Below are 27,687 nucleotides of genomic sequence, written 5' to 3'. Positions count from 1 at the left end.
TCTCTTCGTTTTCTAGAAAATAAACATAAGAACTCAAATTTCATGCAAAATACTATATTTTTTATTTTTAATATCGAATTGCTTCTTATATATAAAAACTCGATAAAACCATTCTTATTCGATTGATTTCTGAAAAAGTATTTAACGTTTTTGTTTATTGGAACTTAATTTTTTAATTTAGATATGCATTTGTTTTATTAAATCATACAAAGTTAGAATGTTAAATACTGAAATTTTCTTTAGTGTTATTAAGTGGTATAATTAAATCAACGTTACCGATGTATGCATACACTTACGAGCCTGCGAGTTGGAAATGTGACCAGTGGATCTCAATCAAGTATCTGTTATAACAGTCAGATAAAATTGATCTACTCCTTTATATGTTACGTAATAGATCTAATCTTTTCAAGAATTTGATTTATTTTGTATAATATGTAAAATGTACTATCGATTTTTATACAAAAATGTATTTTCAAGGTTGCAAATCAATTTTGTACCAAAACGATATTTTATTAATTTATATTGTTAGGTACAAAATAAATACTTTTATAAAAAATATAAATCTTCCATATTATTCAGTGTATATAAATGATGCACACATATGCAAGAATCATATACAGCAATGTAATGGTAGAAAAATATGTTATACATTCTACTGTTTTTGTGATACGTTAGATGTTACAGTAGCTACACATATTCGTGTTCACGCTATTTCGTTCTATAATTATGTATATAATTATGTACAAGCCTTATACAGATTTGAGTGTATACTACAGACATAACGTTACAAAAAAGTTACTGAAATATATTTCCTAAAGGATTTACAAAAAATTTAGGGAATATACTTTTTTTGCATTTTTAAAAAATCATCTTTTATAAATAGTTTGGCATATTTATAGAGGAACTATTGTGCTTGGGAACTATTATATGTGTATATAACACATACATGTATCATAATTTTGTATGAAATATTTGTTTCCTATTCTTAAGCATACATATTTATGCTACAATATACGAGCTGTACTATATTTGTGCAAAAAGTAGGCATATTTAACAAAATATATTTCTAACGTATCATAGATTGAATGTGATGTATGATAAAAAAAAGTTTTTATCATGAAATAGTATTATATATATGTATATACACATCGCAATTTAAATTAAGTAATTTTGTTTGAAAAAACATAAACAATATAATAGCCTTCGCGCAATTAATACTTATCACCTCTTGTATTTTTAAGTTTTAATTCTTGTTATTCTTTCTAGAGTATAATGCTCAGTGTGCGTATCATATTGAGATTAGCGCTCACAAAAATTTAATCTCCGCAAGTAATTTTCAATTGTCTTGTAGCAAAAGTAAGGAATGTACAATGTTGAATATTGTAAATTAGTAAATGTCTTTCTGAATGAAAGGCTTTGTGACAATAACTTATTTAGGCAAAACTAACTTATCAGCTAAATGCAAGAATAAATCTACTTTTTTAATATAGCTGAAGGATACTGTTAAACATATCGTCTATTTTTTGGTGTTTTACGACATCTTTGTCTTCCAAAAATCGCAATTATACAAATAACTATCGTAGCTAAAAGTACTGCACCTACAGCCCACACTGCTTTACTAGTATTAATCTTTGGTTTCTTATTTTCGTCCAGGTCTATTATGTTATCGTGTAATGACTCATCGAAAGGAACTTTAGTTGACGCTTCTGACTCCTTACGGTTTTCTAGCCTTTCTTCAGACTTTATTTTGTTATTGCTACTATCCACGGCAATCATACCGTCTCTTTTATCATTTTCTTGACTCAAAGGTGTGGTGTTCGTCATTTTTCTCTCCGTTACTAAACTTCTCGCTGTGGTAGTAGTAGTTGTTGAAGGAACATTCAATTCTTCAACAATTTTCTTCTCTAGTTCCTCCAACTCTGACTCTTTAGGGTTAAATGTTTTATATTCGAAATCTTCTTCCAATTCATAAATGAAATCTTCTAATGGAGAGAAAAATGATAAAAGGGAATCTGCTGAAATTTCGTCTATTTCCATAAATTTATCAATTACTCTAGTCCAATCGTCCGCACCTCCTTGTTGAATCATTCTTCTGTTAACAGAATAACAAGTTCTTAATTTATTTTACAGAATAAATCATTGTCAAATTTACAATTCTAAGTAGTACATACACGAATTCAGCTTTTATTTTTTTTTCCAAGATGGAATCATATCTGACTTCTGTGGATTCCATTAAGTATTGATAGAATTGAAATGCAAGAAAAGTGCCAGTTATTTCTCTACAAAAGTAAATCTTGCATTAGTATTTTCGTGTAAGTTATTTAATTCCTTTCTTTATCACTACTTACGAAAGATATGGCTTGTTGCTAGTAATATAGACGTCATTTAAAAATGTCGGTATTTCAGTTCCATTAGAATTAAGTCCTTCATATTTTTGCCTATTTATATAAAAACACAATATGTATATCGTATTCTAAATTTAAATTATATTATCCATGTAGTATATTAATATTCTAATAAATTGATACCTGTATTCCCACCAAGATGATATTAAATCATCTGAATTTGTAATGCCATTCTCAATAGCATTAATTCTCCACATATCTGCTGACATGTAATAAGCAAGACGTGGTAATGTATTTAATGCCGTAATCATTAAAGACACAATTAAATGTTGATCATTGTCAGTAGAATTATCCATAATACGAGTGTAATTTAACCAAGCGGGACTGGCTGCTAAGATACCAAACAATTCTGATACACCCACTTCTAAGACTGGAAAAAGTTATAAATTTTTCTCAGTGTTAGCTGAAATTCATTTTAATAATGTCTAATGTTTCTTTCTTAATAGTTTTATTCTTACCCGAATATCGATTAGCCGTATTAAGTACCGGAATAGTGTTGGCAGACATTTGGTTGAATACAATCTTTCCTACATTTTTATGAGCAGAGAGAAAGTTGCTTACCGTTGGTTCAAAACATGTAGATACTCTGTAATGTAAGTATTCAAAGTTATGTAGAATAGATTACATTATATAGATTAAATTTATTTACTAAATTATTTGGAATACGCAATCTTGGAACATATACCTCATAATACCTTCTTTACAGAAATTAATTAATTTTGATGGGCATTGTTGATTGAAGTAGCTTCTATCCCAAAAATCAGCTTGTGGAACTTGGTTCAAAATTTGTGTGCTCATTGTAGAAGCAGTTCTGTATAATGACTTTCCAATAAGTTTCTAAAATAAAATTTAATTAACAGACTATTTTATATTCTATTAGTCTTTATTACTACTTAATCATTTTTTACCCTTTTCCAAAGATTCTTTTTTATATTATACATTAAATCTGGATAAGGTGTTGTATCAACCAATATGGGAGTCCAATCACTTCCTTGTAGGGATCCTTTTTTAAAAGTTTACAGTTTTCAAATGAAAATTATTTTACAAATCTGTGTTTGTTGCAATGTTAGCTTACCAAGTAAATAAGCCGGTATTGTGTCATTCATAGTTATTTTGTACTTATGAGACAAATTATTTATTACGAACGTCAATACTTTTTTATGAAGATTAGCAATTTTACTCCATTCATATTTAATTTTGTTATAACCATCATTGTAACCACTTAAAAGTTCCCAATATTCAGTAACATCTTTGGCACCTAAAACAAAATGAACATTTTCACGTTGGTACAAGTTAAATGATTACAATATACAGATAATGTGTCAATTAATTTTTATAATACTAACCATTTATTTTGGCAGCTTTATCAACAAGTGGGAGGACAGTTGAAAAATTCTTAATTAGTGGAACTAACTCTTGATGCCAAGCTGTCCAAATACTGTTTTTATTCTTGATATTGTTATTATGAGACAGTATATGTTCTATGTCTAAAAATATTTATATTTTTAGTAGTTTAGATATAGTTTCTTCCAAGTAATTAATTGAAATTAGTACCTTTACGAGTGTGGTTGTTCAAAACTACTGTATGAAGTGTAGATAATCTCAGTAATTCTGCTATCCCAGAAAAATGAACAAGCTATAAAAAGTAAAATTATTTAAAATCTATTTAAACATATACAATTTTTTTAATCAACTTCTCTTTTTACCGTTTTAAAATCTTCGCTCTCCAGTAGAGTATCGCCCGCTTTATCAAGGACATTGTACTTGTGTTCTAAAGATAAATCACTTATAGCAGCCTTTGAAATATTAGCAATTTCATTTTTTTGTATATTCTTGAAAGTGGCATAAGAAATTAATTGTTCTTCCTATAACACAGAAAAATAAATATATTTAAGAAGTTTTTATGAATCAGAAATTTGTACGAATTAATTCAGAAGTATATGAATATATTTATATCAGATTTATTTGATCAAAAATTTACCCATATTGTCAGTGTTCTATTTGAAGGAGAATTAATAAATGCCCATTCGGCATTGGCTGTATCGTTACAAGTATCCTCGTAATCGAATTCGATTAATTCTATAAAAGTCCGAGTAGTGTCATTTTCCAACGTCGCGGTCGCGCAAACCACGAGATTAAAAATTATCCAAGTCCATTGTGATGGCATCCCTTTGTAATAAAAAATATACATATAATTTATAAAAACAACAATAAAAATGCTAAGAAGGAACAGCAGAATATGTCGCGGACAAAGATACTGGAACCTTTCAAATATTTGCCGAGTCTACGACACCGATTTCACGAATATTCGATTTTCCCGTTATTGAAAGATCTTGTACTTCGTTAGTCACTAGTCGGAAACTACATTAGTCATCTTCGAAAATGAGTCACGTCACCATTGTCGTTCTTTTTAACGAAAACCAGATACGTACTCTTTATTTCATTCATTGTGTACCACTTCACAATTCGAGTGTTAAAACCGTTCAGGTTTAAAAAATTTAGGTTTAGATCACGTCGTCGATGTTACTGAATAATAAATCTAACAATTCGTAAATGTTATACTTTTTAGATTTTACTGGACTTTCCATAACAGTGGAAATAATATTACGATAACAAAAAGTTCATAGAAATACATTTCCTTATTTGATCTTATTTCCGAGTTATGGGTAATTTGTATTTTGTTTTCTCAGAAGCCTGTGTTTAAGGAAACGGTTCAAAGTTATAATCTTAGTATTTATTAGTAATAGTTATTTACAAATAGACAGCAAGGTCATGTGTAAAGCGCTGAATGTAAACAGCTTCGTGGAATCGATCAATTGAGCTCAGTATATACCAAAAATAACGGAAATATAAAGACGCTTGCAACTTAGAAAGGTCAGGCGAAACTCGTATTCATACGAACACTTTTATCATTTTTATGTGACAACTTCATCCCTACAGTTTTGCCTATCAATAACGAATTTTTTGAACGAGAAAATATTTATAGTTTCATTAAGAATACGACATTTGACCTTTACCTATGCTCGTTGATTACGTGCCACTCGTTGTTTTTCGATTAAAGCATCACGAAGCGAATTTCTGGCACAAGTTAATACACATACATATAACTTAGCATAAGTTAAGAATCATGACCGAGGTTCGTAAGTCTTCTTCCACTCGATTGGCTATCGTCACACTAGTGCTACATATTTAATTGTTTCCAATTTGGCATGCGTCTGTGCCCAAGCAAATGATCAGGATCGTATAGGCCGCTATGAGACTTTATTAACAGATTAAATTGAGCGACCATCGATCCTTTGTTACGAAGATAGTATTTTATATTTTATGGAATTAAGGAAAATAGTTGTGTGAACGAAATGAAGAGTACCGTAGGCTCAATTAAATAACAACTGAATAAAAACGAATCCATTTTTTTCAGTTAGTGTCATGTGTACTCACTATCTTTCTTGAACATTCATTTAAAATAATATAAGTGAGTTCAGTTTTCGTGGAAATGAAACGTATGATACCGTATGATGCAAGTTGTGTTGTATGTATTGCATTACGGTATATATACATTGCACATTGATATTTTCGCAATTATGTTGATACTCGTAGTGTTATTAGATCACCGTTAATCGTTAAATTGGTAGTTTAAAAGTTATAAAGCACGTTTTAATTACGTATGAAAGAATATTAACTGAAAGACAAGGGAAAACTGTGTTAGTTGGTAATCGATAAATAATGTTTTTAAATTTGCGTATGTGTACAAGGATCAAAAGTCATTGATTACGTGGATAGGTAATGCTCTACACGAGATTGTAAAAAAATTGAATTCTTTAATTATTTTCCCAAATTTTTATCGAACTTTTCTCGTCTTATTATATTCATTAAATATTTATTATTTTATTATTGAGTGCATACATTTTGCGATGCAATTATTAACGTTATCATTACTTACTTTAGTTACGCGTAGGTTACAATTTGTACAACGTTCTAATGCATGCAAATGTCAACTCTTTCATTATGGTTGAAGCATGTACTGCAAAAAATGGAATAAGTCACTTTGTGTACCAACTGGTTCGACTGGTAAACTTCTCGTCATTATAAATTTATGTAAATATATCAGTTGCATTATTGTGTAAAGTTTGTATCATTTTCCACGAATGGGCCTAAATTACAAATCATGCATAAAAAAAAAAACGTTTGTTCTATAGATGAAAAATATCTTTACAAACGCGATACTTTTTCGTAGACTAAAAAATACTTTCTTGGTTAATGAAAATACAACGCGTGATAAAGAAATCAATTACTAGACAGTTGTTTAATTCTCAAAGGGTAATTGTGGTACATTATTATTATAAATAATTGACAAAAATTCTGCGAAATTGCAAGTTATATAAATAGCTGTGTAAAACTAATGAACGTCTATACCGAAAGCTGCATCAGTACCAACACGTTTGGATGATCACGCGTACGATGCTCAAATTACGTGTTTCGGTAACAGTATTTGAACGCAACTGTGGTATTTCGATAAATAACGAGATATTCTGGTAACAAAAATTAAATTTAAATTCCGTTAAATTCAAAGTACACGCATTTGCGAAATTGCAAATGGAACCGCGTTTAAAATATTGCAGTGTTAAGATTTTAATGAACAATATTATAATCACACTTGCCAGACATTTATAAGCGTTCATCGCATTGTGTACGTATCAAGCGCTTACAAGTATGCGAGTAAACTCGAGGTGTTATTATTTAAACAAATGTATATGTATTATTTATATTCCTTTGGTGCTTAATTGCTACAACAATTACATTAACTGAAAATATATTTCTCTTCTGGTTTATTTTGTGTCTTTCATTACTAAGATGTATTCAAGATTTCATATTTGACCAAATAAGTTTTTAGAAGATATTAACAAAAGTTCAGTAATTACAGATTCAATTAAATTAATTCGAATTTGAAGTACTTGATTTTCTCTATGTTTTTCACAATTTCAATTAAACGATCAGTTTATTTAAGTACGAAGGATCAATTCTCACTTGGATCTGTGTCAAGAAAATAGATTCAGTTTAGTTTCCCAAAGTCTCTTACCTTTCCTAGCCGAGCGTCACTTCGCTCGACGTTCACGTTTCACTTCTTCTTTAATGAGCGTCTTTGGTGTGTGTACAACAAAGATCGACTGTGAGAGAACGACAGAGAACAATTGAGTTGGCACAGAGTGGCTCGCGTCCTTCCCGTAGCTTTTCGACTTCGAAAACAGTGGACCAATTTCGGGTCAAAAGTTCGTTGTTCTAAATAAGAAATAATCGATTAACGCAATTTTGCAGGCGTGGACAATCGCGAATCAACTATTTTACCACTATCTCACTATGAGACGTATAACGCATTGCACGTTCACTCTATGACTATTTGAACAAAGTTCGCACGATCCAAAATCCTTCACATCATGCCACTTCGCTTCAGCGGCAGTGCGTTACTGTGGTGTGTGACGTGACACATGATCTTGGGGAATGTGATTTTACATAGATTGTGCACCTTCCAACGATTTCACAATTTCCGATGCACAGAAGTAGCTTGTGTAGATAAACGTATATGATGGCCGTTAATGTAGGAATCCGGGTTAGTTGCTTTCAATGTTCATACTTCCTTTTTTTGAAAATAAGATATTTGCAAACCATATTTCTTGTACTTTTCTTTTACAATTATGTGTGTAACATTTCTGAAAACAGAAACTACACACAAAATTGCAATATACACCTTGTTGTTGGAAATTAATCATCACAATATTTTTTCTGTACATTTACGAATGTCTTCAGAGATACTACAGCATAGACGAGAATGGCGTATTCTTCCTTTCGATACTACATCTACTTTATACTTTGTCTATGGTGCGGCTAATACCAAAACTATCAATCAATTTCGTCGATACAGTAGAAGTCATCGATAAAGACGAAAGTGATGTGACACTATCTGATATACCGACTTGGTAAAGAATCAGTGGCTCAAAAGCGACCTCTACGTTTAAGAAGTAACGTGAAGGATTTATCGAACTTTTTTTGCATCTCAAAATTGCGCCGCCAGTGGAAAAATGCCCAAGTTTGTTGTAGAATAGTTCTCATTTTCACAACTGGATGACGCCACTTTATGTATATCGACTTAAATAACTCATTTCTTTTCACCTAATACTACTCTATCGATCTGCAGTTCAATGTTTAACCTAATCCACTTCTCATTCCAAATAATAAAAAATATCTATATTAATGAGAAGGAATGTAAGCGTGGATAAATTAATTCTTGCATTTGTGGACATAGATCAATGGCACTATCTAGTTGTGAAAAGAGGAGTTATTTCTCTACAAGCTTGAACGTTTTCCCACTGATGGCGAAAATTTCAAATGTAAAAATAGTTTAATGGATCCTTCACTAGATGGCTACCCCATAGAACTGCCGTTTCATTTGAGAATTATTGTTGTTTTATTTGTGAACTTAAGTCCTATGATTTCATTAATATATACTTTACTTTTACACTACATTACATAAAATGGCCTAATTAAAATGCACTTGAATTATTTTGAATCTATATTGTTTATTGTCGTAAATATACACTTCGCATATAATAACAACAAATGATTTGTATAAATATTTTTGTACTAATAAGCATATATACAATAAAAATCATACAATGTTATACTTTTCGGGTAACACTAGTTCATAAATCAAGCGTTAAAAGTTTAACTTAATGCATTTTACGTAAGATACCGATACACTGAAGATACCACACAGAAAAATACCACTAGATTCGGTAAAAGAAGTAAATGCAGAAAAAGGATTTCCGTATATCATATGCGATTCTATCAAACTTATCAATCTGGAAGGCATTAAATTTACATTCATTAAGATATTTCAAATTTCATACTTTTTTATGCGTTTCAAATTTTTCTATGATGTAACATTATATTTTTATATCTTAAGAAACTATTCTAAGTTTCCAACTTACCAACTCTGTATTACCTGCGACGAAGAATCATATCTACTTAAATAGAGGAAAGAAGCGTTAAGTTTAATATCCCGTATTCCCCTCAAACAGCAGGAATTAAGGGACACATGTGTTCAGTAACTGATACAGAAAAATAGTAATGGCGTATTCGGTGAACATCTCTGTGGAAGCACCGATCGAGAATCAGATCCAAGAGATCACTTATGATGGCCAAGAAATTTATCAAGCGTAAGTACTTTTGTTCGTTACTGTTCATTATTATGAATAATAAATTAGCAATCAACTGAAAAACATAAACGAATTGATTGTATATGCTTCACCTAACCTAGGTATCAATACAACATTCTGTTTACGTTTCGTAACGTAACATGTCATAAAATGGTGAAGTAGAATAGGTCATCGTTTTCAGACCCCTTACATTGTCCGAGAATTTGGCAAAAATCGCACAAAAAATTGACTTCAGCAAAACCAACGGAGATGACATAAAAAAAGAAACCGAAAGTGGAGAGAAGGGTGACGAAGACACAAAAGATTCAGCTTCTTTTCAGTCTTCCTTGTGGCCATGGGACAGTGTCAGAAATAAATTAAGGTTACAGATTGTATTGTAATTTTGCTTTTGTAATGTAACTTTGCATCTATTGAGGTCTATAATTTTTCATTCCTTTACAGAAATGCATTAACAGAAGTATGCGTGCTAGCAGATGTTCTTGCAATAGCAAAAGAGAAGCACTACATGGTTCTAGATCCAGTATCACAAGAGCCAGCTGAAGTAAAGCCTATGATACAAGTATATGCTAGAAAGAAAGCATTGGCTGGAGCTGCATCTGTCATTATGATGGGTGCAGATAGATTAAAGAATTGTCAGAACGAATTAGCTAGAAATAGGTCAACACCAGATTTTCATATAGAATTATTAAGACTGAGACAAAATTGGCGCTTAAAGAAAGTTTCTAATTCAATCATTGGTGATCTTAGTTATCGAACAGGTTCTTAATTATGTTCTGTATGTCATAAATTACCATTTAAAGCTTGAAATTCTTTGTTAACCCTATAAAAATTTATAGCTGGTTCCAAGTTTCCACAAACAGGTATGTTTGAAGTTACAAAGGCAGAAGAAGAAGAAAAAAGTAGTAGTAGTCCTCCTGCTTCTCCTAGTGCTGGTACTAATACATCAGCACAAGCTCATCATCCTTCAAATCCAAAAGCTTCTGCATTGCGCGTTACTATACCCAGTGAATTGCAAGGAGTTGCCTATATAGAAGTGTTATGCCAAAAAGGTAGTTATACATTTATTCTATGACGTATAATATTAAGATCAAATACTTAATTTAATTCAACTTCTTAGATCAAGAGGATTTGTGCAGTGCAAATATTAGTCTACTTAACAACAGTGCACATAGTTCCAATGCAGATATGCACTGGCAGCAGAAATTAGAAGCAGCACAGAATGTTCTTTTTTGCAAAGAGTTATTCAGTCAACTGGCGAGAGAAGCTGTACATTTACGTGCACCTATACCTCATATGGTTGTTGGCAATCAAATAATGGCTACGGTAATTGTTTTCACCCTTACGATTGATATACATAATGTGAAATGCATTATATGAAATTTATTTAATTGCAGGTACTTCCAGGAATTCAACTAATCATAGGACTTTGTCATAGTACAGGAAATGACAAAAAACCTACCGCTCCCCCTCCTCATAAAAGTGATCACGATCATGTATTAGAACATTCTTTGCATCAACTATTACGCGAAGTACATCACAAAAATACTCATCATCCATTTCCACATCCTTCTTCAGGACCTCTTGGGCCTAGTAAACGAAGGTGCTTAGCTGGCCCAACAGCTGCTGACAGATACGAGCTGTTAGAAATGACAAAAAGTCAAACTTTGTTAGAACAAATTATTCAACAGGCTCAACACTTTTTTATGCGATTGCGCACTGAGTACGTTTTAGATACAATAGCAAAAGAAGTTAAGGACCCTTTAATTGTTTCTCACTGGAACGCACTAAACTCCCCCACACAATCCTGTGTGAAGATCAATATTTTAACACATGGGTATGACAGTGTGTGTCGAACATCGCTTGTTGTTCATGTTGGAGAAAAATCTTTGAAGTGCGTTTGCCGAGACGGTAGAGTGATGCACATGAGTTACGAGCCTCAAGAATTACGGGACCTAATTTTTTGTCAGGTAATTATTTAATGTTCTCATTATTTTAGGCTTTATTAGACATTTATTAATTAATACTATATTATTACAGATTTATCAGCACCAAATAACAGCAGTACAAGCATTAGCAAAATGTATGGGTTGGCAATTTTTAGCCAATAGTTCACATCTTGGTTTAGGCGCAGTGGAACCTTTAGGAAACGCTAGCAGTTGTATTTTGGCATCACCAATAGGCGATAGGTATTTGTTCATATTCTTTTCATTCATTAAAAGCAGAAATTTCTTTAAACTGATTAGTCTAAAATAATTTTTTACGCGTATAGGATGATAGCTGTTAGGTGTGAACCACAAACAGGAGTACAAGTAGCAATAGCTCATTCCCCTAGGAAAGATTTCTTCCCTGGACAATTAGTACGAGAAAGAAAGTGGGAGAATTTAGGTGGTTCTTTCAAAGAAGTTCGGTGGGACAAGATGGAAGGAAAAAATTTTTTAAATAAAATGGAACTACTCATGGCTTCCTTAACAAGCTCCTAGATATAATCAGTGACTGATTAGGAATCCAATTGTTCCACAGGGTGAAAATTTATGATCATTGATGTCTATGATATTTCGTTTCTCCACTTTTATCTTGATGTCATCGTCGGTTCGAGTATTTTTTTGCGAGGTTTTTCTTTTTTTAATAAAATGATATTTAAAATATTTTCATATTTTGAGATTTACTTCAAACATTGCAGCTTTTTGTCCTAACCGGATAAATTTCATCCTGTGGTGTTTGTTGTACTAAATAAGGATCGTCATTAAATGTACCTTTAGTTGTACAAAAATGGTCTTTATTTGAATGACATACGAAATATAATACGTATTGAGTAATAAACCATCATGAAATGGTAAGTGAAACAGAATGCCAAATATACAGATGTGTAGTAAACACCTAAATTACGATCGTTAATGGAACTTATATATACAAAAACTAATGAACAATTCCTTATATATTATCATCAGGTGTATATCCTTCCTGAATACATAGTTTATTTTTAACTTTAAGGCGCGAATTGATGCACAAATTTACTCTTCTTTATCCAATACAACATGTACAATACATATATGCACACATTCATTCTTACATTATGTACATTCACACACATTTTAGATTTCTTTCTTTTGAGATACAAGAGGATATTGTACACTTCAGTACAACTAGATTCTGAATCGAAACTTTACTTTGCCTTGATTATACAATTGTTTCGATGGGTTAAGGGACGGACTAGCAGTTTGACCAAAGAACTCTATGCTAGAACGTATTAAATCTAAACAGAGCAAACTTTTTGAGGGCACTTTTTCAAAATTGAAACAAACCACAAATGTGTGGTAATAAGATGTGAAAAACATTTACATCTTCAACAATAAGTAATACTGATATACTTAACAGATTTTTCCATTGATTTTGGTCAAGTGTGGAAGTTCATTAACCCATTTGCATCAAATGGAGTTTTCACTTGCGAGGAGACTGACCCATACTTATGAATGTGGAATAGTCCACAAGTGCCGAGTTACTTGTATCACTGAATGTGAAATAATGCGCAAGGGCTATATCAATTTGAAATCATTGATGACATGGGCTGATTGTCAACAGAGCATTGATATATATGGATCATGACATGTTTAGATTATTGATGCAATTGAGTTAAGTAAGTTCTAACATATTTTGGACCTGTATTGATACATTTCAGTAGATTGGCTTGTTTAATAATATCAAAGAATAAAGGTATTGGTTTGCTAATTTAACGTCACATAATCTCACGCATAGTGTATATTGGAGCAGTGAACAACTTTCATGGACTAATATCTAATAAGAATATTCGTCATTTTGTAATGTCCATTTCTGTCAAACACAACTACCTATCTATCAACTTTGTCATCAATGTGTTTTCACTCTTAATTTCTTGTAAAACAATGAGCTATACTTTGAGCTCTTCCACCCGCAACTTTAAAAGCAATAGCAGTTGTAATCATCAGAATTGTATAACCAGAAAAAGTGGTAGTTATATAAGCTTGGTATACATTTAACAAGGTCATACATGACACAAACAAGTGTGACCCAACGACCCACACAACTTGTTCCCAATTTTTGTTATCCAGAGCAGCAAAAAATATGACACCCCAAAATGTATGTAACAAAATAAAGCAAAGAGTTGTGGCTGCGGATATTATAAAAAAGTACTCTGTCCCTTGTCGAAGTCCCATTGTTCCAGGTCCAACTGCATCAGCTAGGACATTGACTAGGGCAAAGGCACCGCTCATAAAACCAAAGCCTAAACCACATACATAGGCAAATACATGTCTGCTGTCTGCTACATGTGTTGTAGTCACTTTTTCCAAGCCTTTTTCGGCTTTCCGAAGTACCCAATGTAAGAGGTACCTACACAGAAACAAAAAAAATCGAAATGTATAATTTTTTAGAGAATAAAAACGAGAAAAAGGAAACACACCAAACGTTTAATTTGAACACGGAAGATACGTTTGATCTTTATTTTAATCACCTGAACGCCTCTTGAAATAACACAGAGAATACTAGCCCAAATGCAAGGTGATTTTGAAGTGGTACTACAGCATACCAGAGCATCGATGACAATAGTAACGAAATAAGCCAAAAAAAAGCACTGGCTATTAGTACAATAATTCTGATAGGGTCAGCCGCTACAGTGAATGTAAACATAGCTAACGGTGGCCCGAAAGCTAAAAAGGCACAACCAAAAAAATCCATAACTGTCATTTTTACCGCGGTTAGTACCAAATCACTTCGTGTTATTTATTGTTACACCAATCAGTTCTCTTAGTGCTAAATATTCATAACCCTACAAAGCCAACGTGCGGCTTGAACAGTACTTGCTAATGAGCACATTTATTTTCCTCACTGATAATAGAAACACGAAAAAAAAACGATAATGTAATTGGAGTCGAGTGAATCACGACAATGACGAAATTACTTGGTACAACTCCGCAGAGTCTTCCTCAAAAAATGTAAACTTCTCGATACAAGATCTCGATGTATCGATAGTCTCGTTAATCATCGAGATTATTGTGCAAATTTTGTGGGTGAACACGCATCGAGCGTTTCGACGGAACTGTTCTAATGAAGACCTTAATTAATTGCGTCACAAAATCTACACAGGCAGATTAGGATGTCTCAAAGTCTAATCCACTTTGCCGAAGTAGAATAAATTTCAAATACATGCTTTGTTTAGATAATTACTTGTATACACATATGTTTCTTGTACATAATATAAATATTAAATTGGAAAGAAAATGCTGAAAAATTTAGAAACACATTGAAAATTTTGATTAACAAATTTTGCATGAATTCCGTTAATACTCAGTAAAACGTGAGTTAAATTGCATGACACATTTGTAGGCATATTAGGGGTTATTTTTCTAATCTGTGAGATATATTTCTGACTATTTTTAAAGACTTGGGTAACAAATACTGTGCCGTTCCCGAGTGCTTACATCTCTCTTTATCATATACATTTCTTTTCATGTTATTCGACAATTCTCGAATCTCTGCTTGTTCTCGGCTTTATTATTGTAAAACATGTTCGTGTATATCCACCAATAGTATTGGTTCGAAAAGAAATTAATAAAAAAGCTAAACACAATTCAAGTACTTGTATTTGGTGTAAAAATAGATTTATTACTATTTCCTAAAAATATTTTTTTGAAATTGATCCTATTTAATAGATACCTTCTATATTAATTATGATTTAACTATAAAAGTAAAAGCAAACATTGAAAAATATTAAAGAAAAAGTTTATAATGAGAAAGTGCATGTAAAAGTTTTAGAATTAAATCATATCTTTTGCAAGAAGCACCGTCCCCTTCGTTTTTATTTTTAATTCGTTGTGCATGTCATAAGAGAAGGGTTTTTCGAATACTCGTTACGTTACTGTCGACAACGATTATAGTCCTACGGAATGACCAAGCCCTGGCGCACTTTCTTTTCAGCGCTGTGTGTGTATACATTCGCTCAGCTTTTCTGGTCAGAAGTGATCGCGGCTCATCTGATTGCACAAATTTTCGAAGCTCCGGAGTTTATTTTTAGTACAAGTGCCATGTCGTTTTGGTAAAATCCTTGTGGATTTTTGCTGCGTAAGAGCATGTTACACGGTTTCTGATTCGATCGATACACGAACGTTTTTTGCTGATTGACAGACTCGCTACTCTGGCTACTCTCACCTCGGTTGTCTGGGAATTTGACATTAATCTGTGATCGATGCGTCCCGCAAATTGATATTCAATTTCAATCGTAACAATCAAGGCTGAACCATGACGAAGACACGCTCGAATCTGTTCCGTGACATTTATTATTTACCGTATAATGAGTGCTCCAAGACAAAGCTTTACTCCAGCAGTAAAGGTATTTTGAGCGATATGTTTTGAAGTGAAAATTCAATAACGTCATTGTGTAATGTAACGTTACGAGATAAAAGAACTTATTTCTCCTTTTTCTTGGGATAAATAGATTTGAATAAAGATTGCACGCATAATTCTTTTTCCGTATTTTTTTTTTTACATCTAAAAACAGTTATATTCTAGTTAAACGGAAACGAAAAAATATTTAAATTTGTTGTGTTCAACGAACTTATGTTTATATCGTTATTTTGACTTGACCCGTTCCAGCGAGTCTTCAGATGATGCAGCGTATGGCTTTATTAAAAAAATTTAAAGTACATAACGGTTGTGTAAACTCTGTTTGTTGGAATGCTACTGGTGAATTGATATTATCTGGTAGTGATGATCTGCACCTTGTACTTACGAATGCTTATACTTACAAGGTAAGTTGTTTTAGACTTTAATGTACACATATTAAATGCATTTAATTATTTAAAAGACTTGCTTAAGGAATAAAACAATACTTTTCTACTTGCCATGACTGTATAAAGTATTTGGAATTTCTGCATAATGTAATAGTATAATTTTAGCTCAGTTTACTTGGAGAAGTTTATTATTAACTCTTACGTGCAACAGTTTAAATTATAAATGAACTAACTTGCTGATGCAATTTACAATGAAGAAATTTATTATTTTATTGTATATATTAATTTAAGGTATATTTGTATGCCTTGTGAAAGTCTGTGCCAAGGTTATTTATATTTCTACCTTTGACAAAATGTGTTAGAGTAAAGACTCATGCATTTACCTTTCTTTGCTTCTTAAAACATTGCTGAAATTCTGTTTTATTATTTTGTGTTGCAACATATATCTACTACAAGAATATTTTTATATGACAATATTTGATATGGTTGATTTAAAGTCATTGCATTCGACAGTTTTATACAAAGATATTTGTTTTTATTAGCATTATTATTATAAATACACATTGTAGACCAAGGTTGCTCCTTATATAGAGTAATATTTTTTCATAGATCTTTATTGTCATTTATTTAAAGAGATTCCATTGGGTAGAATGATACAAGAAGAAATTCTACTAAAAGGAAGTATGATCAAGGAAGTTACATTGGCAATAAACCTTTTCAAGGAAATATCATAGTTAAAATAGTTAATTCTAGCCAAGGTCTAACATTGACATAGATAGAAATGCAGAAGCTTTGCCAAATGAACAAAATCCTTTGTGTGTAATATATGTAGTGCTAATTTTGACATCTAGAGTCATCAATCTAGAATATTGATTAATTGGGATAAAGAGTTCAGTGTATTTAATAGTATAAAAGAAAACAAAAAAATATATGTTAAAGATGCGAATAACTTACTGTTTACACACTATGTTTCTGTTATAGGTAGTAACAGATTATAAAACCAGTCATAAGGCAAATATATTTAGTGCAAAGCTTCTACCTAATAGCGGAGATCATCGGATAGTTTCTTGTAGTGGTCACGGCACTATTTTGTATACAGGTGCAGTTTCAATGACCATTAATCATACTAATAATAGTACAATCTTATTGATTTATAATAATAAAATTTTGACACTTGTAGATTTAATGAGAAAAACAGAAACATTTCATAATCAATTCAATTGTCATAATGGTACTACTTATGAAGTAGCAACAATGCCCGATGAACCGCACACCTTTCTTAGCTGCGGAGAGGATGCAACTGTAAGATTGTTTGATCTTAGAATAAAGGAGAAATGCAATGCCTTGAATTGTAGGAAGGTAAACAAGAAATTAATTATGAAAGTTGCAGAAAATTTGACTAGTCATTGAACTTTATATTTTTATAGGATGTACTGGTTTCTTGTAAAAGTCCTGTAACTGCTCTGTCAGTAAATCTTGCTTCACCTCATCAAATAGCGATCGGTTGTTCCGATAGTACAGTAAGAATATTTGATAGAAGAACGCTTGGGACGTCAGCTACTGGTAATTTTAATATTTAATTTAACCAAGCAATAGATTACACAGAAAAGATGAAAAATGTATATAATAATTTTGCAGGATGGACACAATTGGCTACGGAAGACTTTGCCATGTGCACTTTTACAGTTCCAGAATTGGAAGGAAAGTCTCATAGAATGACGTCAATAAATTTCAGTCCCGATGGACAAGATGTTCTTGTTAGTTATAGCAGTGATCATATTTACCTGTTCAATGTGAAGGTATTAGGAATATACGTTTTTTTTGCGCGAGATATGTATATCGTGTTCGGGATCAAAATTAGATGTTCTCTTTAGGACCAAGGTATTGTACAATTGAGAAAAGACATTAAAGCCGGCAAAGGAGAAGGAAGAAAACAGAGATTACGATCGCCTCTACCAGTGCGTAGATTAAGACTCAGAGGTGATTGGTCAGATACTGGTCCTCATGCTCGACCTGAATGCGAGGGTGGTCGACATAACGGTATAGGTACTTCAAAATTAAATTTAAACATTTTCTTGCATCGTTAACATTTTCTAACAAAATACAAATTGATTTTCTATTTTCTAGAAATTGCTCAAGCTAGACCAGTGCTTCACAATTCGTTAATGCAGAGAATGACGGAAGTTCTCAGTAGAATGTTAAGTGATCCAGCTACTAGAGCTGCGTTGTTTACCGTCGGTCAAGATAGTTTAGAAGATGTGATCGATCAGCAATATAATGTACAAAATAACAATGAAAACGCTGTGGAAGGCAGCGAGGAAAGGCATAATGAACCAGAAGGAGCTGAAAGAGTTCCGACTCAAAGTACCCAAGAAACAGGTAGTTCAATAATAGCGTTCTGCTTTAAGAGCGTGATTTGACTGATTGTATTGCGGTAATAGTAAGTTAAACATTCGCAGATGTTGCAGAACAACAAACAGAAGAATTAGAAGGTGCAAGTTTCAACGGTACGCAAACTGAAGCCGAGGCAATTTGCACTGCAAAAATGAACAAACAATCACCGTCGGAAACTACGCTTTCGAATCCAACGACTGATGAAAACCCAATTGAATCCAAATCGAATGTTCCTATGAAAACTGAATCTAGTCAAACAAACACACAAAAATGTTCCGTACAACCTTGTACTTCGCGTGCTGTAGACATATGTAACGATGCCCCGGAAGAAGATGAAAACGATGTACAGTCCCTATGTACGTATATGCGTATGAATCCTAATCAGCACAGGCATCTGGTGGAGGACATTCAAAATAGACTGGCGAAAATAAGAGCTGACTTCCTTGAAGAGTACGTATGCAAAGAACGAATAGAAATCTTACCGAATAAATTATACTATTAATTCACAGATACGGTTGCGAACCGGTCCCCATGAGCCGAAAATTCACAGATTTATTGGATCCCCAGAATTACCGTCCAGGTGCATATTGCATAATATTATTTATAATCGTAATTTATATTAAGATTTTTCAGATTTTAATGAAATACTTCTACAGGTCCATCTGGTAGTCGCAGTAATGCAACATTCTCGGGCAAAAGTCATGACAAACAATTACGACATAGTGATATACAAGAAAGTAGGTAGACGTACCATGAATCGATATATGTTTAAGATGATTAGAAATCATGCGTTATCTTTTTGACAGAGACTGATGAAAGCGCTTTTACTGATAGTGACGACGATGATACAGAGTTTAGAGAAAGGTATGCACTATAACGATTGAAATTTCATAATGAGACGTTATATGGGCATAAATGAAATAATCATTTTTATTTTTTGTTTCTCCTTGCACAGATTGAGAAGCCGAATGGAGGAAGACATGGATGAAGCTACTGGCGATGATAGGCCGCGCCATAGATTTGGCACTTCCGAGAAAGCATACGTAAGAAAGCTTCGCGTGAAGCAAAAATACATGGGTCATCGCAACGCGAGGTATATTTTTTCTCTCATCACTTTTCTGTTATAGTGGTAACTTTATTTTGGTGATCAAACGATTAACGCATTGCTCGCGCAACGAATCTCGAATCTTTGACAGGGCTGTAAATGATTCTAAACGGTGGTGATTCAATCTTGTGACTAAAAGATTAACAATATAATCAAAGCAAGTGTTGGGTGAGATTAGGCAGCGAGACGTAGTAGGAGACCTTAGGGAAATTTTCTCGTTCAAAGACTAAATCTATTTGGCGAGTATGGTTTCTCTAAAAAAACTTCCTCTCGTAATAATGTTAACTAAGGTTTCTTTTTGCGTTCGACGAGTATGTGTACGTTTGAATCAATCGGAAGCCTACTATTGACTCGTTAATTTCCGAAAAAGCCTTCGAGCGGACTGGGCCATTTTTCACAGGGCCGCCATAATTTATCTGATCAGTTGGCCTTCCCCCGGTTGACTCTAGTTTCTTTAGGACCATGGTCAAGGAAGCGAACTTCTGGGGAAACGATATCGTAATGTCGGGTAGTGACTGCGGTCACGTGTTCATCTGGGACAAAGAGACGGCGAAACTTTGCATGTTGCTCGAGGCTGACCAACACGTGGTCAACTGTTTACAACCACATCCGTATTTGCCTTTGCTAGCTACCGCTGGTATTGACTACGACATCAAGCTATGGGCACCGATAAACGAAGAGTCCACCTTCGATGAGAAGTTTGCCGAAGATGTAAGTTTGGCACGGACTTGTCATTTATCGAATACATTACACGATGTGCAAACGGTATAACGGTTTTAAATATTTTCAGCTGCAAAAGAGGAACGCAATTATGTTGGAAGAGACCAGATACACAATGACTGTACCTCCTAGTTTTATGATCAGAATGCTGGCATGTTTCAATCAATTACGCAGAGGTAGTGAAAATTTATAATAATACTCCCCAAGATCTCCTGATAGTTGATTACGCTAGTATGATCGAAGATACATAGTTAAGAAAATAACATACCGAAGAGTTTGGCAACTTTCCCTGTTACGCGCAGGTATTCAAGTAAATAATAGTGTACAGAGTTTTGTCTGACCTTTTCGCGTTATAAGTTTGCCCAGCTTTGTGGTTTCAACCATTACGCTCATAAATCTACATTTTACGTTTCTTCTTTTTAAAATCCTTTTTTTCTTTTTTTAAATTGTATATTCGTGTAGTTTTATTAGGTTTAATTACTCGCTACACGATCTAACGGATACAGAGAGAAATATTTAATATTGTTGTTCCTTATAAATCCTTTTAACGTAGAGTGAAAAAAGAAAAAGAAAAAGAAAAAGAAAAAAAAAAAAGAAAGTCTTTTCGAAGAAAGGACAGAGTAAAAAGTACAAAGTCTTATATTTTTCGTTTATCATTCCTAAACTGCTTTTTCCTAAATTGCTAGAGGCTGAGTATTAATAAAAGAATGAAAAAATTATACTATTAACATTTTGTAATTTTCTATGCTATTGAAAATATTTGTTTGTATACAAGAAGGGAGTTACTGTTTAAACACGTGCATGTAATGTCACATCGGTATTTTACTACTTAAAATTGTTGTAGCGACGAAAATAAAGTTTTTAATCAAAATACAAAGAAAATATCTTTAATACACAAGTGTATCGATTACACGGACTGGTATATCACGTCATATGTAATATACGTCCTTTACCATTGGATCAATGCTGATTGCAGATCTGTTTTTCATTTCTTCATTTGTCCACGAGTTACTTATGATTGAACGTCTTCCACGTATGCAACTGATAACAATTGTTGTTTTTGCTCTCATTGAACGTATGTGCTAAGTGTACGCTCTTGATTTTCATACGTCACATGGATGTACGTGTATCAGATTTTTAATAGTTTGTTTTCCTTCACATTGAACAAGACCATCGCTTTTCTTTCTTTACAATCTACTAGTCACGGAGCAACAATCTTTTTCCCACTGATCTAAAAATATTTCTTGTATGTCATGTGCCTGCGATAACAATATTGCACAGTATTCGAGTTATCGGTTTTATAAGAGCAACCGTGACTTTCAAATCTGTAACGCGTACCTTCGATTGCGTAGTCACGGTTGTTTTTAAAGACCGGAAGACGCTTATACGCAATATTATTATTCTATCAAGGACCGACAAAAAGATCGACGTTTCACGTCCTGCTATATCGCTGTAACTAGTGTTTCGTGATGAAAAGAAAGAAAGAAAAAAAAAAAAAAAACTTACGATTCATCCAACATCACCGTAAAAGAGGCAATTTCGTCGAATAAACGAAAGACAAAGCTTAACACATTCTTCCACGCGTAAGTGGGGATCAACAATGTAGCTGGTTAGGTAACCAACTGGTTAGGTAATACCGTTTCTGTGAAATTAGGGGATACTACAGAATACTTCCGGTTCTTTTGTAGGTCGCGCTCGGACTAGATCAAGGGCCGGATGGAAGCCCACCGAATTACGAGAATGGTAAGCAGTTTTTGTTGATACTACCGGTTGTGAGCGTGAAATCGGTTTTCGAGGATGATTCCGACCAGACAACATACAGTACTGGTTACTCGAATAGCCGTGGTCAAAAATATGTTTGTTTGGGCAAACGGAGAAAGAGATTTTCCTCGATGTTTTTGTACCATAAGTTAGGTAAGCGCGTATTGCAACATATCTCTGAGAATTATAATAATTTTGTCACGAAGGAAACAATTGACTATTCAAGTGTTCACACGAATAGTCTCGTTTGTTCGAAGTTTATTTATTACTTTTTTTACTCGCTAAACAGTCCCTTATTTAACTATTATGAAGACGCTTCGTTCAGGGGTAGTTCTAAAGTTCGATTAAAAGGCTTGTACACGTTATAGTTTTTCGTTTTTATCGCTTTTATTCTGCTTCTTCGACAGATTCACTGCGGTGGGAAGCAACGTAGGGATCGTTCCGATCTAATTAGTGCCATTAAGTTAGCGTGGAGTAAGATCGAGGATTCTAATCATCGTTCGTTGTATAACTCACTTCTCCGTCGGATGTTCGAAGTCGTGAGAAGCAACGACGAACGTACCGAATATTAAAGAATCGAAATTTCAATTTATAAGTGTATCTATATTATTTACAGTAAAGCTGTTCGCGTGACGTAAGCTGCGAACAATTTTTGTTCGATTTTGTTCGTAATCTTAGGTAATAGAAATATTTTTCGATTTTCAGGTACAAAGATAATGTAAATAAAAAATCAGAAACAGAGACGAGAACCGTTTCCTTTCGCATTGGCGAGAATATGTATTTAACGAAAATTAAACGAAGCTATTCGAGTGATCGGCACTGTATCGCGTTAAGAGCTCGAGCGATCGATCGATTCGGGAAAAGCGATACAGAAGTAACAGAAAAAGAAAAAAAAAAAAAGAAAAAAAAACCACGTATATTAATTGTAAGAATATTTAATCGTGATAAGCTTTCGTATCTCGTACCATTATCGGCGGGGAGATAAGTCGTTTCTTTATTATTATTTTTTCCCCACCCTTTTCTCGACACGGCTGCCAGCGACATTGGATTCGTGTTCGTGTCATTCGCACGCTTAAAAGGCTTTTGTTTAATATTCTTACATAATTTGACAATCGCTCGTATCTCGTTAACAAAGGCTCGAATTTGCGAACCGAGTGAATTAACGAGAGAATTTTCTCGATTCTTCGTACGAATAATTTGCATGTCTCGTATCTTCCTCAAACACTCTGTGTACACTCCCATGTACACTGTCTCAGGTGTATACGGTTAATCGCTTATCTCGTACGCTTCTTCTGTTCCTTTTTTGGTTCTCGTGTTCTCCACATCATTTTATCATTATTATTATTATTATTTCCAAGATAATACAAGTTCTCCACATAGACATCCGTCATTGCACAATTTTTCATCATTCTTTGCAACCAATTCCCAACCATTCCGTGCAGTTTGGATGGTCCGAGCAAACGCGTAAACATTTATCCAATGCGCGAGCAGCCGTTCTATTTAGAATATAATTTCTGGTATATACGAAATTGTTACCAACGAATGTTTATCGCGACACAGACGCTATCTTGTCTTATGAGCGGATCGTGTTACGTTCAGTGGTATTTGTTTTTTTGACAATATTTTTCTTCTTTTTATTTTGTATGCGCATGTGTTTTTGCGCGTGTGGTTGCGTTTGTTTGTTTGTGTGTGCGCGCGTGACTCAAGTGGCACTCAACGAGTGCGCGTGATTCAACCGTATATCGAACCGATTCTTTTGAAATAGATTAGACCGAGTGAGTGTGACGCGAATCGTCTTGTTCGATTCGGATCATGTAGGATTACTCGATAAGTTTCGCGCGGAATAATATTATTATAAGAGTAGATACGAGTTACGGGTAGATAACGCGATAGATACGAGTGCGTTTAACGACCGATACGAAAGAGAAGAAGAAGAAGAAGAAAAAGAAGAAGAAGAAGAAGAAGAAAAAGGAAAAAGAAAAAAAAAACAGAAAAGAAAAAGAAGGGATTAGCCCGTTAGTTAACTCGTGCGTTGTATTTTGTAATTGTTACACGATCTCTTGATTTCGATCTTAACAAAGAAGGGGGGTTGAGGGCCACGTGGCAAGCGAAACGAACGATTCACTTCGAACCGAACGCAACAACGTTTCTATCGTTTTCTTTCTTTTTTTTTTCCTCCTTTTCTTTTCTTTCTTCTCTCGGCTCGGTTTCTTCAATGTTAACGCGTCCAAATGTTACGCAGCTAGTTCAGCGAATCGTGGTATGCCACTTGAAAGGTTTTAAAACTCTTTAAACTCTTTACGCTCGGATGACGCGGTAAGGGTGACACGGATCTGGAAAAAGAATGAATTATTATCATGACGTTTACGAACTTGTGTAAATACAGGGTGATCGAGTAAGAACGTCGAGCGGGTTTTGAAACGTCGTTGTTTAGCGAGCGGATTTATTTTTGGAACGAGTCGGACTGCTCCGAAAAGAATGTGTAATTTTTGTTGGCAGTCGTAGTAAGCTCCGAGACCTGGGCACATTTGAACCAACATTGTTCGAAATATTATTTTCCATGTCACGAAATACTGCTTCAATTTTCTTTTTTGGAATTCTCATTATCTCGCTTCGTGAATTAATATCGAAAGTGTACACCATCGCGGGGGATCCCTGCGACGATGCCCGTTTGAGAGCTAACTCAATTCCCGACAATCGAATGGAACCAAACCCTAACCGATTTCGAAGTCTTGCAAGTGTCGAATAATTCAATTACCAGGTGTAACATCTACTATAAACGTCTACGAGCAATGACACTGGTCGTTTAACACGTTCGTCGTCCTCTAGAATCCCCAATTCCATCAGCGGTGTATTGTCCTCCTCGACGATCGAAATGGTTCCTCGTACGATCCAGAACTACCTATAACTATTATTTTTGCCATCGTGACAATGTTTCTCAACACATTGTACAGGTCGTCGCGCAGATAAGTCCTTCTATATCGGTGAAATCATGCTCTGGAAGGGTTGACAACGAATCGATAAGGGAGTCGAGGCTGTAAGGTCGGTGAGATCTGGAGACAATGAGAGAGAAGTAACGAAAGTTTCACGTTACTTGTAAAAGATTATTTTGGGGAAATAAAATTGACGAAGATGTACTATACGAACGAGAAATGAATATAAACGAAACGTCGTGATTCTGCGACCGTGTATATTTAAAAGTTCACGCGTATGGTGAACGTTGCGTCGATCGTGGTCAGATACAGATTGTTTTTAAAGAATTTAATTACGGTCTCCCATAGACCATCGGGTGGAGGGAACAAGGACGGTGAAAAGTGTCGATGTAACGCGATTCTCCTCGTACCAGACTCTTGTCATCGAATTTACCAACCTTCCTGTATAATTTAATTAAAAGCCTCGCTGCGCACGGTTCAAGGCATGGCAACGAAACGACCTTTACCCGTTGCAACTCGTCACTTGGCACGTAACAAATTTATGTCACGACCCTTGTATTCGTCGATGGTTACGATCCAAATGCATGCACCGTACGCGGCCCCGCTTGCATCGAAGATTGTTCACGCTTCCAATGAACCGAGAAAAAAATTGTTCTTTGATCGTTTCGCGAGACCGCAATTAGTCCGAGGTCCGCTTTCGTAAGGGGAAACCATCTAATTCCGTTAATACGATCAATTGCGTAAACACAACGGGGATTCGAAACTCGATGCTCACCGATTGGATCGTCGACAGAAAAATTCCATTTAAATGTTTCACTTGTCCTCGAGGATTTTTCAGATAAGGATGGTAAATTTGCGAGAGAATCTCTCGATTAGAAAGGGAACTTTAAACGAGGTCGTGTCCGTCACGGTTCGTTGAGACACTTTTGCAAGAATTTTCACGCTGTTCTGCAAGTTTTCCTCGGTGGATTTCTCCGCGATTGGATATTCTTGCGAATTTTGTTACGAGGTGTCGTATAATATTTCCGATTTCGTTCTACTGTCTTCAAGGGCTCTGATTCGAGTCGACTCTCGTAGGTTGTGATCATTGAGACGGAACGAGGAAAAGGAAAATATGGAGGAAAGCGATTCGTTGTACTTACCAGAGCGATGATTTTCACCGAGTGATGCTATCAATCTTTTTGGCGATTACGAGAAGCAAATCAATGATAATTAAATCGACGATGCAGAGGGTCTTTGACGCGTTTATAGTAGATCCATTGGTCTCTGCACCTTGATCTCCCTATGAATACCTAAACCATCATGGTTCTGCGTCCATGGACAATTCATTGGTCTTTAGATCGATCTTCCAATGAGTGTCCAAACATCCTATGGTTCTACTAATTGAACGAAGACACACCTATTTCTTCTACGAATTGTTTTGTCACACCAGTGGACATAGATCTCCGGAAAAGTATCTCGAAAGCGAAAATAATATCCAGAATCGAATTCTGTTTACTTCAATCCATCCCGTAGGATCTAAATGAACAAAGTTGTAGTCTCGCGTATTTGCACGAAAGAATAGTGTATTTTAGAACGGGGTCCTCGAGGTACATTACAAATATCGAAACGAATCTTTTTATAAGTATTTTTCAAGAAAAACAAGAAAGTTCTATCATCGAAATATACGTTTCTTATCTTCGTTTCCGAACAAAATTTGCTCAGGTCTGGTTCAAGCTACTTTTGTACGAAAAGTCGTCGAATAATTAATTTTTTTAAAAAATATTTAATTGTTTCACAATCATCCTGTAAGTGTGCCGTGCCGTAGATCAGAGTATCTCCCATGAATATTCGCACATCCTGAAACGTCTTCGTCGATGAGAAATTGAACGGGACGATAGATTAATTAAGTTACTTGTTACGTTGATAAAAACACCGTATGTAAAACTATATAAGGTTCGAATATTAATGGGAATCGATGTATGCTTCTATACGATGTATAAATGTACGTTCTACAGTGGCCACCGAAAGTTGGCCGGTTGACAATTCTTTAAGAGCTCCGAGCGCAAAGACTCGAGCCAATGTTTATTAATAATATATTTAGAATTTCGTTTGATCGTAACGTAGACACTCTTCCAAGAGACGACCACAGGAGGATGTGAAACCGTTCTAGAGTCTTAGGCATTTTAATAAGGATCCAGTTTACCAGGAATACCAGTTTGCAGCATACGCCATGATGTATTAATTCAAAGGATCTAATTATAATAAACATTCTAGAAAACGCAAACCGTATTTTCTATACTCTACCTAAGTGACTCCTCTTCCGAAACGATTGTCCATTGTTCGATTAACGGTCCGTTAATCGTCACACCCGATGACGACGACGAGTAAGCGTAGAAATAATCGGTGGAGACAGGA

The 27,687-nt window shown here is 34.3% G+C and overlaps 4 protein-coding genes and 1 long non-coding RNA gene across 9 annotated transcripts; 3 read left to right on the top strand and 2 right to left on the bottom strand.

Annotated features, from left to right (window-relative positions):
• Window positions 1-604: 604 nt before the first annotated feature.
• LOC143150574 (angiotensin-converting enzyme) lies at window positions 605-7,906 on the bottom strand. Of its 2 annotated transcripts, none has more exons than XM_076318966.1 (14): window positions 7,749-7,906; window positions 7,483-7,682; window positions 4,387-4,574; window positions 4,112-4,270; window positions 3,960-4,041; window positions 3,752-3,892; window positions 3,481-3,663; window positions 3,314-3,408; window positions 3,091-3,242; window positions 2,864-2,991; window positions 2,529-2,775; window positions 2,349-2,438; window positions 2,172-2,279; window positions 605-2,092 (listed from the first exon to the last, which is right to left on the bottom strand). In XM_076318966.1, exons 3-14 carry the CDS (start codon window positions 4,570-4,572, stop codon window positions 1,504-1,506), a joined length of 2,160 nt encoding a protein of 719 aa, XP_076175081.1. In that variant the 5' UTR covers window positions 4,573-4,574; window positions 7,483-7,682; window positions 7,749-7,906; the 3' UTR covers window positions 605-1,503. The 2 variants fall into 2 exon arrangements, with proteins under 2 accessions (XP_076175081.1, XP_076175082.1); XM_076318967.1 differs by having other exon boundaries at window positions 7,760-7,882.
• Window positions 7,625-8,889, top strand: LOC143150587 (uncharacterized). Its single transcript, XR_012993115.1, has 2 exons — window positions 7,625-8,010; window positions 8,208-8,889. It is a non-coding gene; the product is annotated as an uncharacterized LOC143150587 (long non-coding RNA).
• A 309-nt stretch (window positions 8,890-9,198) lies between these two features.
• Window positions 9,199-13,767, top strand: Med17 (mediator complex subunit 17). Of its 3 annotated transcripts, XR_012993111.1 has the most exons (9): window positions 9,199-9,616; window positions 9,798-9,977; window positions 10,058-10,374; window positions 10,453-10,665; window positions 10,734-10,939; window positions 11,011-11,583; window positions 11,654-11,802; window positions 11,886-12,226; window positions 12,297-13,767. XR_012993111.1 is itself a non-coding variant. In XM_076318971.1 (8 exons), exons 1-8 carry the CDS (start codon window positions 9,528-9,530, stop codon window positions 12,094-12,096), a joined length of 1,938 nt encoding a protein of 645 aa, XP_076175086.1. In that variant the 5' UTR covers window positions 9,200-9,527; the 3' UTR covers window positions 12,097-13,767. The 3 variants fall into 3 exon arrangements, 2 of the variants coding, with proteins under 2 accessions (XP_076175086.1, XP_076175087.1); XM_076318971.1 differs by having other exon boundaries at window positions 9,200-9,616; window positions 11,886-13,767; XM_076318972.1 differs by having other exon boundaries at window positions 9,202-9,616; window positions 9,718-9,977; window positions 11,886-13,767.
• On the bottom strand, window positions 11,651-14,698 carry Aph-1 (gamma-secretase subunit Aph-1). The gene is made up of 2 exons (XM_076318984.1): window positions 14,103-14,698; window positions 11,651-13,981 (listed from the first exon to the last, which is right to left on the bottom strand). Exons 1-2 carry the CDS (start codon window positions 14,333-14,335, stop codon window positions 13,498-13,500), a joined length of 717 nt encoding a protein of 238 aa, XP_076175099.1. The 5' UTR covers window positions 14,336-14,698; the 3' UTR covers window positions 11,651-13,497.
• Window positions 14,699-15,559: 861 nt separating this feature from the next.
• On the top strand, window positions 15,560-27,556 carry LOC143150506 (DDB1- and CUL4-associated factor 6). 2 transcript variants are annotated; one of them, XM_076318836.1, is made up of 17 exons: window positions 15,560-15,977; window positions 16,241-16,395; window positions 17,359-17,476; window positions 17,558-17,736; window positions 17,805-17,940; window positions 18,016-18,176; window positions 18,252-18,423; window positions 18,505-18,756; window positions 18,837-19,221; window positions 19,281-19,351; window positions 19,428-19,508; window positions 19,578-19,635; window positions 19,727-19,864; window positions 20,326-20,587; window positions 20,667-20,772; window positions 22,285-22,339; window positions 27,397-27,556. In XM_076318836.1, coding segments are annotated over exons 1-17 (2,421 nt in total). In that variant the 5' UTR covers window positions 15,560-15,886; the 3' UTR covers window positions 27,398-27,556. The 2 variants fall into 2 exon arrangements, with proteins under 2 accessions (XP_076174951.1, XP_076174952.1); XM_076318837.1 differs by having other exon boundaries at window positions 15,561-15,977; window positions 20,335-20,587.
• The last annotated feature ends 131 nt before the right edge of the window (window positions 27,557-27,687 follow it).

Source organism: Ptiloglossa arizonensis, chromosome 8 (genome assembly GCF_051014685.1).
Source record: "Ptiloglossa arizonensis isolate GNS036 chromosome 8, iyPtiAriz1_principal, whole genome shotgun sequence".
NCBI classification, from domain to species: domain Eukaryota; kingdom Metazoa; phylum Arthropoda; class Insecta; order Hymenoptera; family Colletidae; genus Ptiloglossa; species Ptiloglossa arizonensis.
This window is presented reverse-complemented; position numbering and strand designations above follow the sequence as displayed.

Excerpts from the sequence above, each read along its gene's own strand:
- LOC143150574 (XM_076318966.1), bottom strand. The coding sequence starts at position 4,572 with ATGCCATCACAATGGACTTGGATAATTTTTAATCTCGTGGTTTGCGCG. Across the intron at positions 3,409-3,480 it reads AATACCGGCTTATTTACTTG|GATCCCTACAAGGAAGTGAT; the intron begins GTAAGCTAACAT and ends CTTTTAAAAAAG. Across the intron at positions 2,439-2,528 it reads TCATCTTGGTGGGAATACAG|GCAAAAATATGAAGGACTTA; the intron begins GTATCAATTTAT and ends TTATATAAATAG.
- Med17 (XM_076318971.1), top strand. The coding sequence starts at position 9,528 with ATGGCGTATTCGGTGAACATCTCTGTGGAAGCACCGATCGAGAATCAG. Across the intron at positions 9,978-10,057 it reads AGTGTCAGAAATAAATTAAG|AAATGCATTAACAGAAGTAT; the intron begins GTTACAGATTGT and ends ATTCCTTTACAG. Across the intron at positions 10,666-10,733 it reads AGAAGTGTTATGCCAAAAAG|ATCAAGAGGATTTGTGCAGT; the intron begins GTAGTTATACAT and ends TCAACTTCTTAG.
- Aph-1 (XM_076318984.1), bottom strand. The coding sequence starts at position 14,335 with ATGACAGTTATGGATTTTTTTGGTTGTGCCTTTTTAGCTTTCGGGCCA. Across the intron at positions 13,982-14,102 it reads TTATTTCAAGAGGCGTTCAG|GTACCTCTTACATTGGGTAC; the intron begins GTGATTAAAATA and ends GTTTCTGTGTAG.
- LOC143150506 (XM_076318836.1), top strand. The coding sequence starts at position 15,887 with ATGACGAAGACACGCTCGAATCTGTTCCGTGACATTTATTATTTACCG. Across the intron at positions 15,978-16,240 it reads GCTTTACTCCAGCAGTAAAG|CGAGTCTTCAGATGATGCAG; the intron begins GTATTTTGAGCG and ends GACCCGTTCCAG. Across the intron at positions 18,424-18,504 it reads TGGTCGACATAACGGTATAG|AAATTGCTCAAGCTAGACCA; the intron begins GTACTTCAAAAT and ends TCTATTTTCTAG.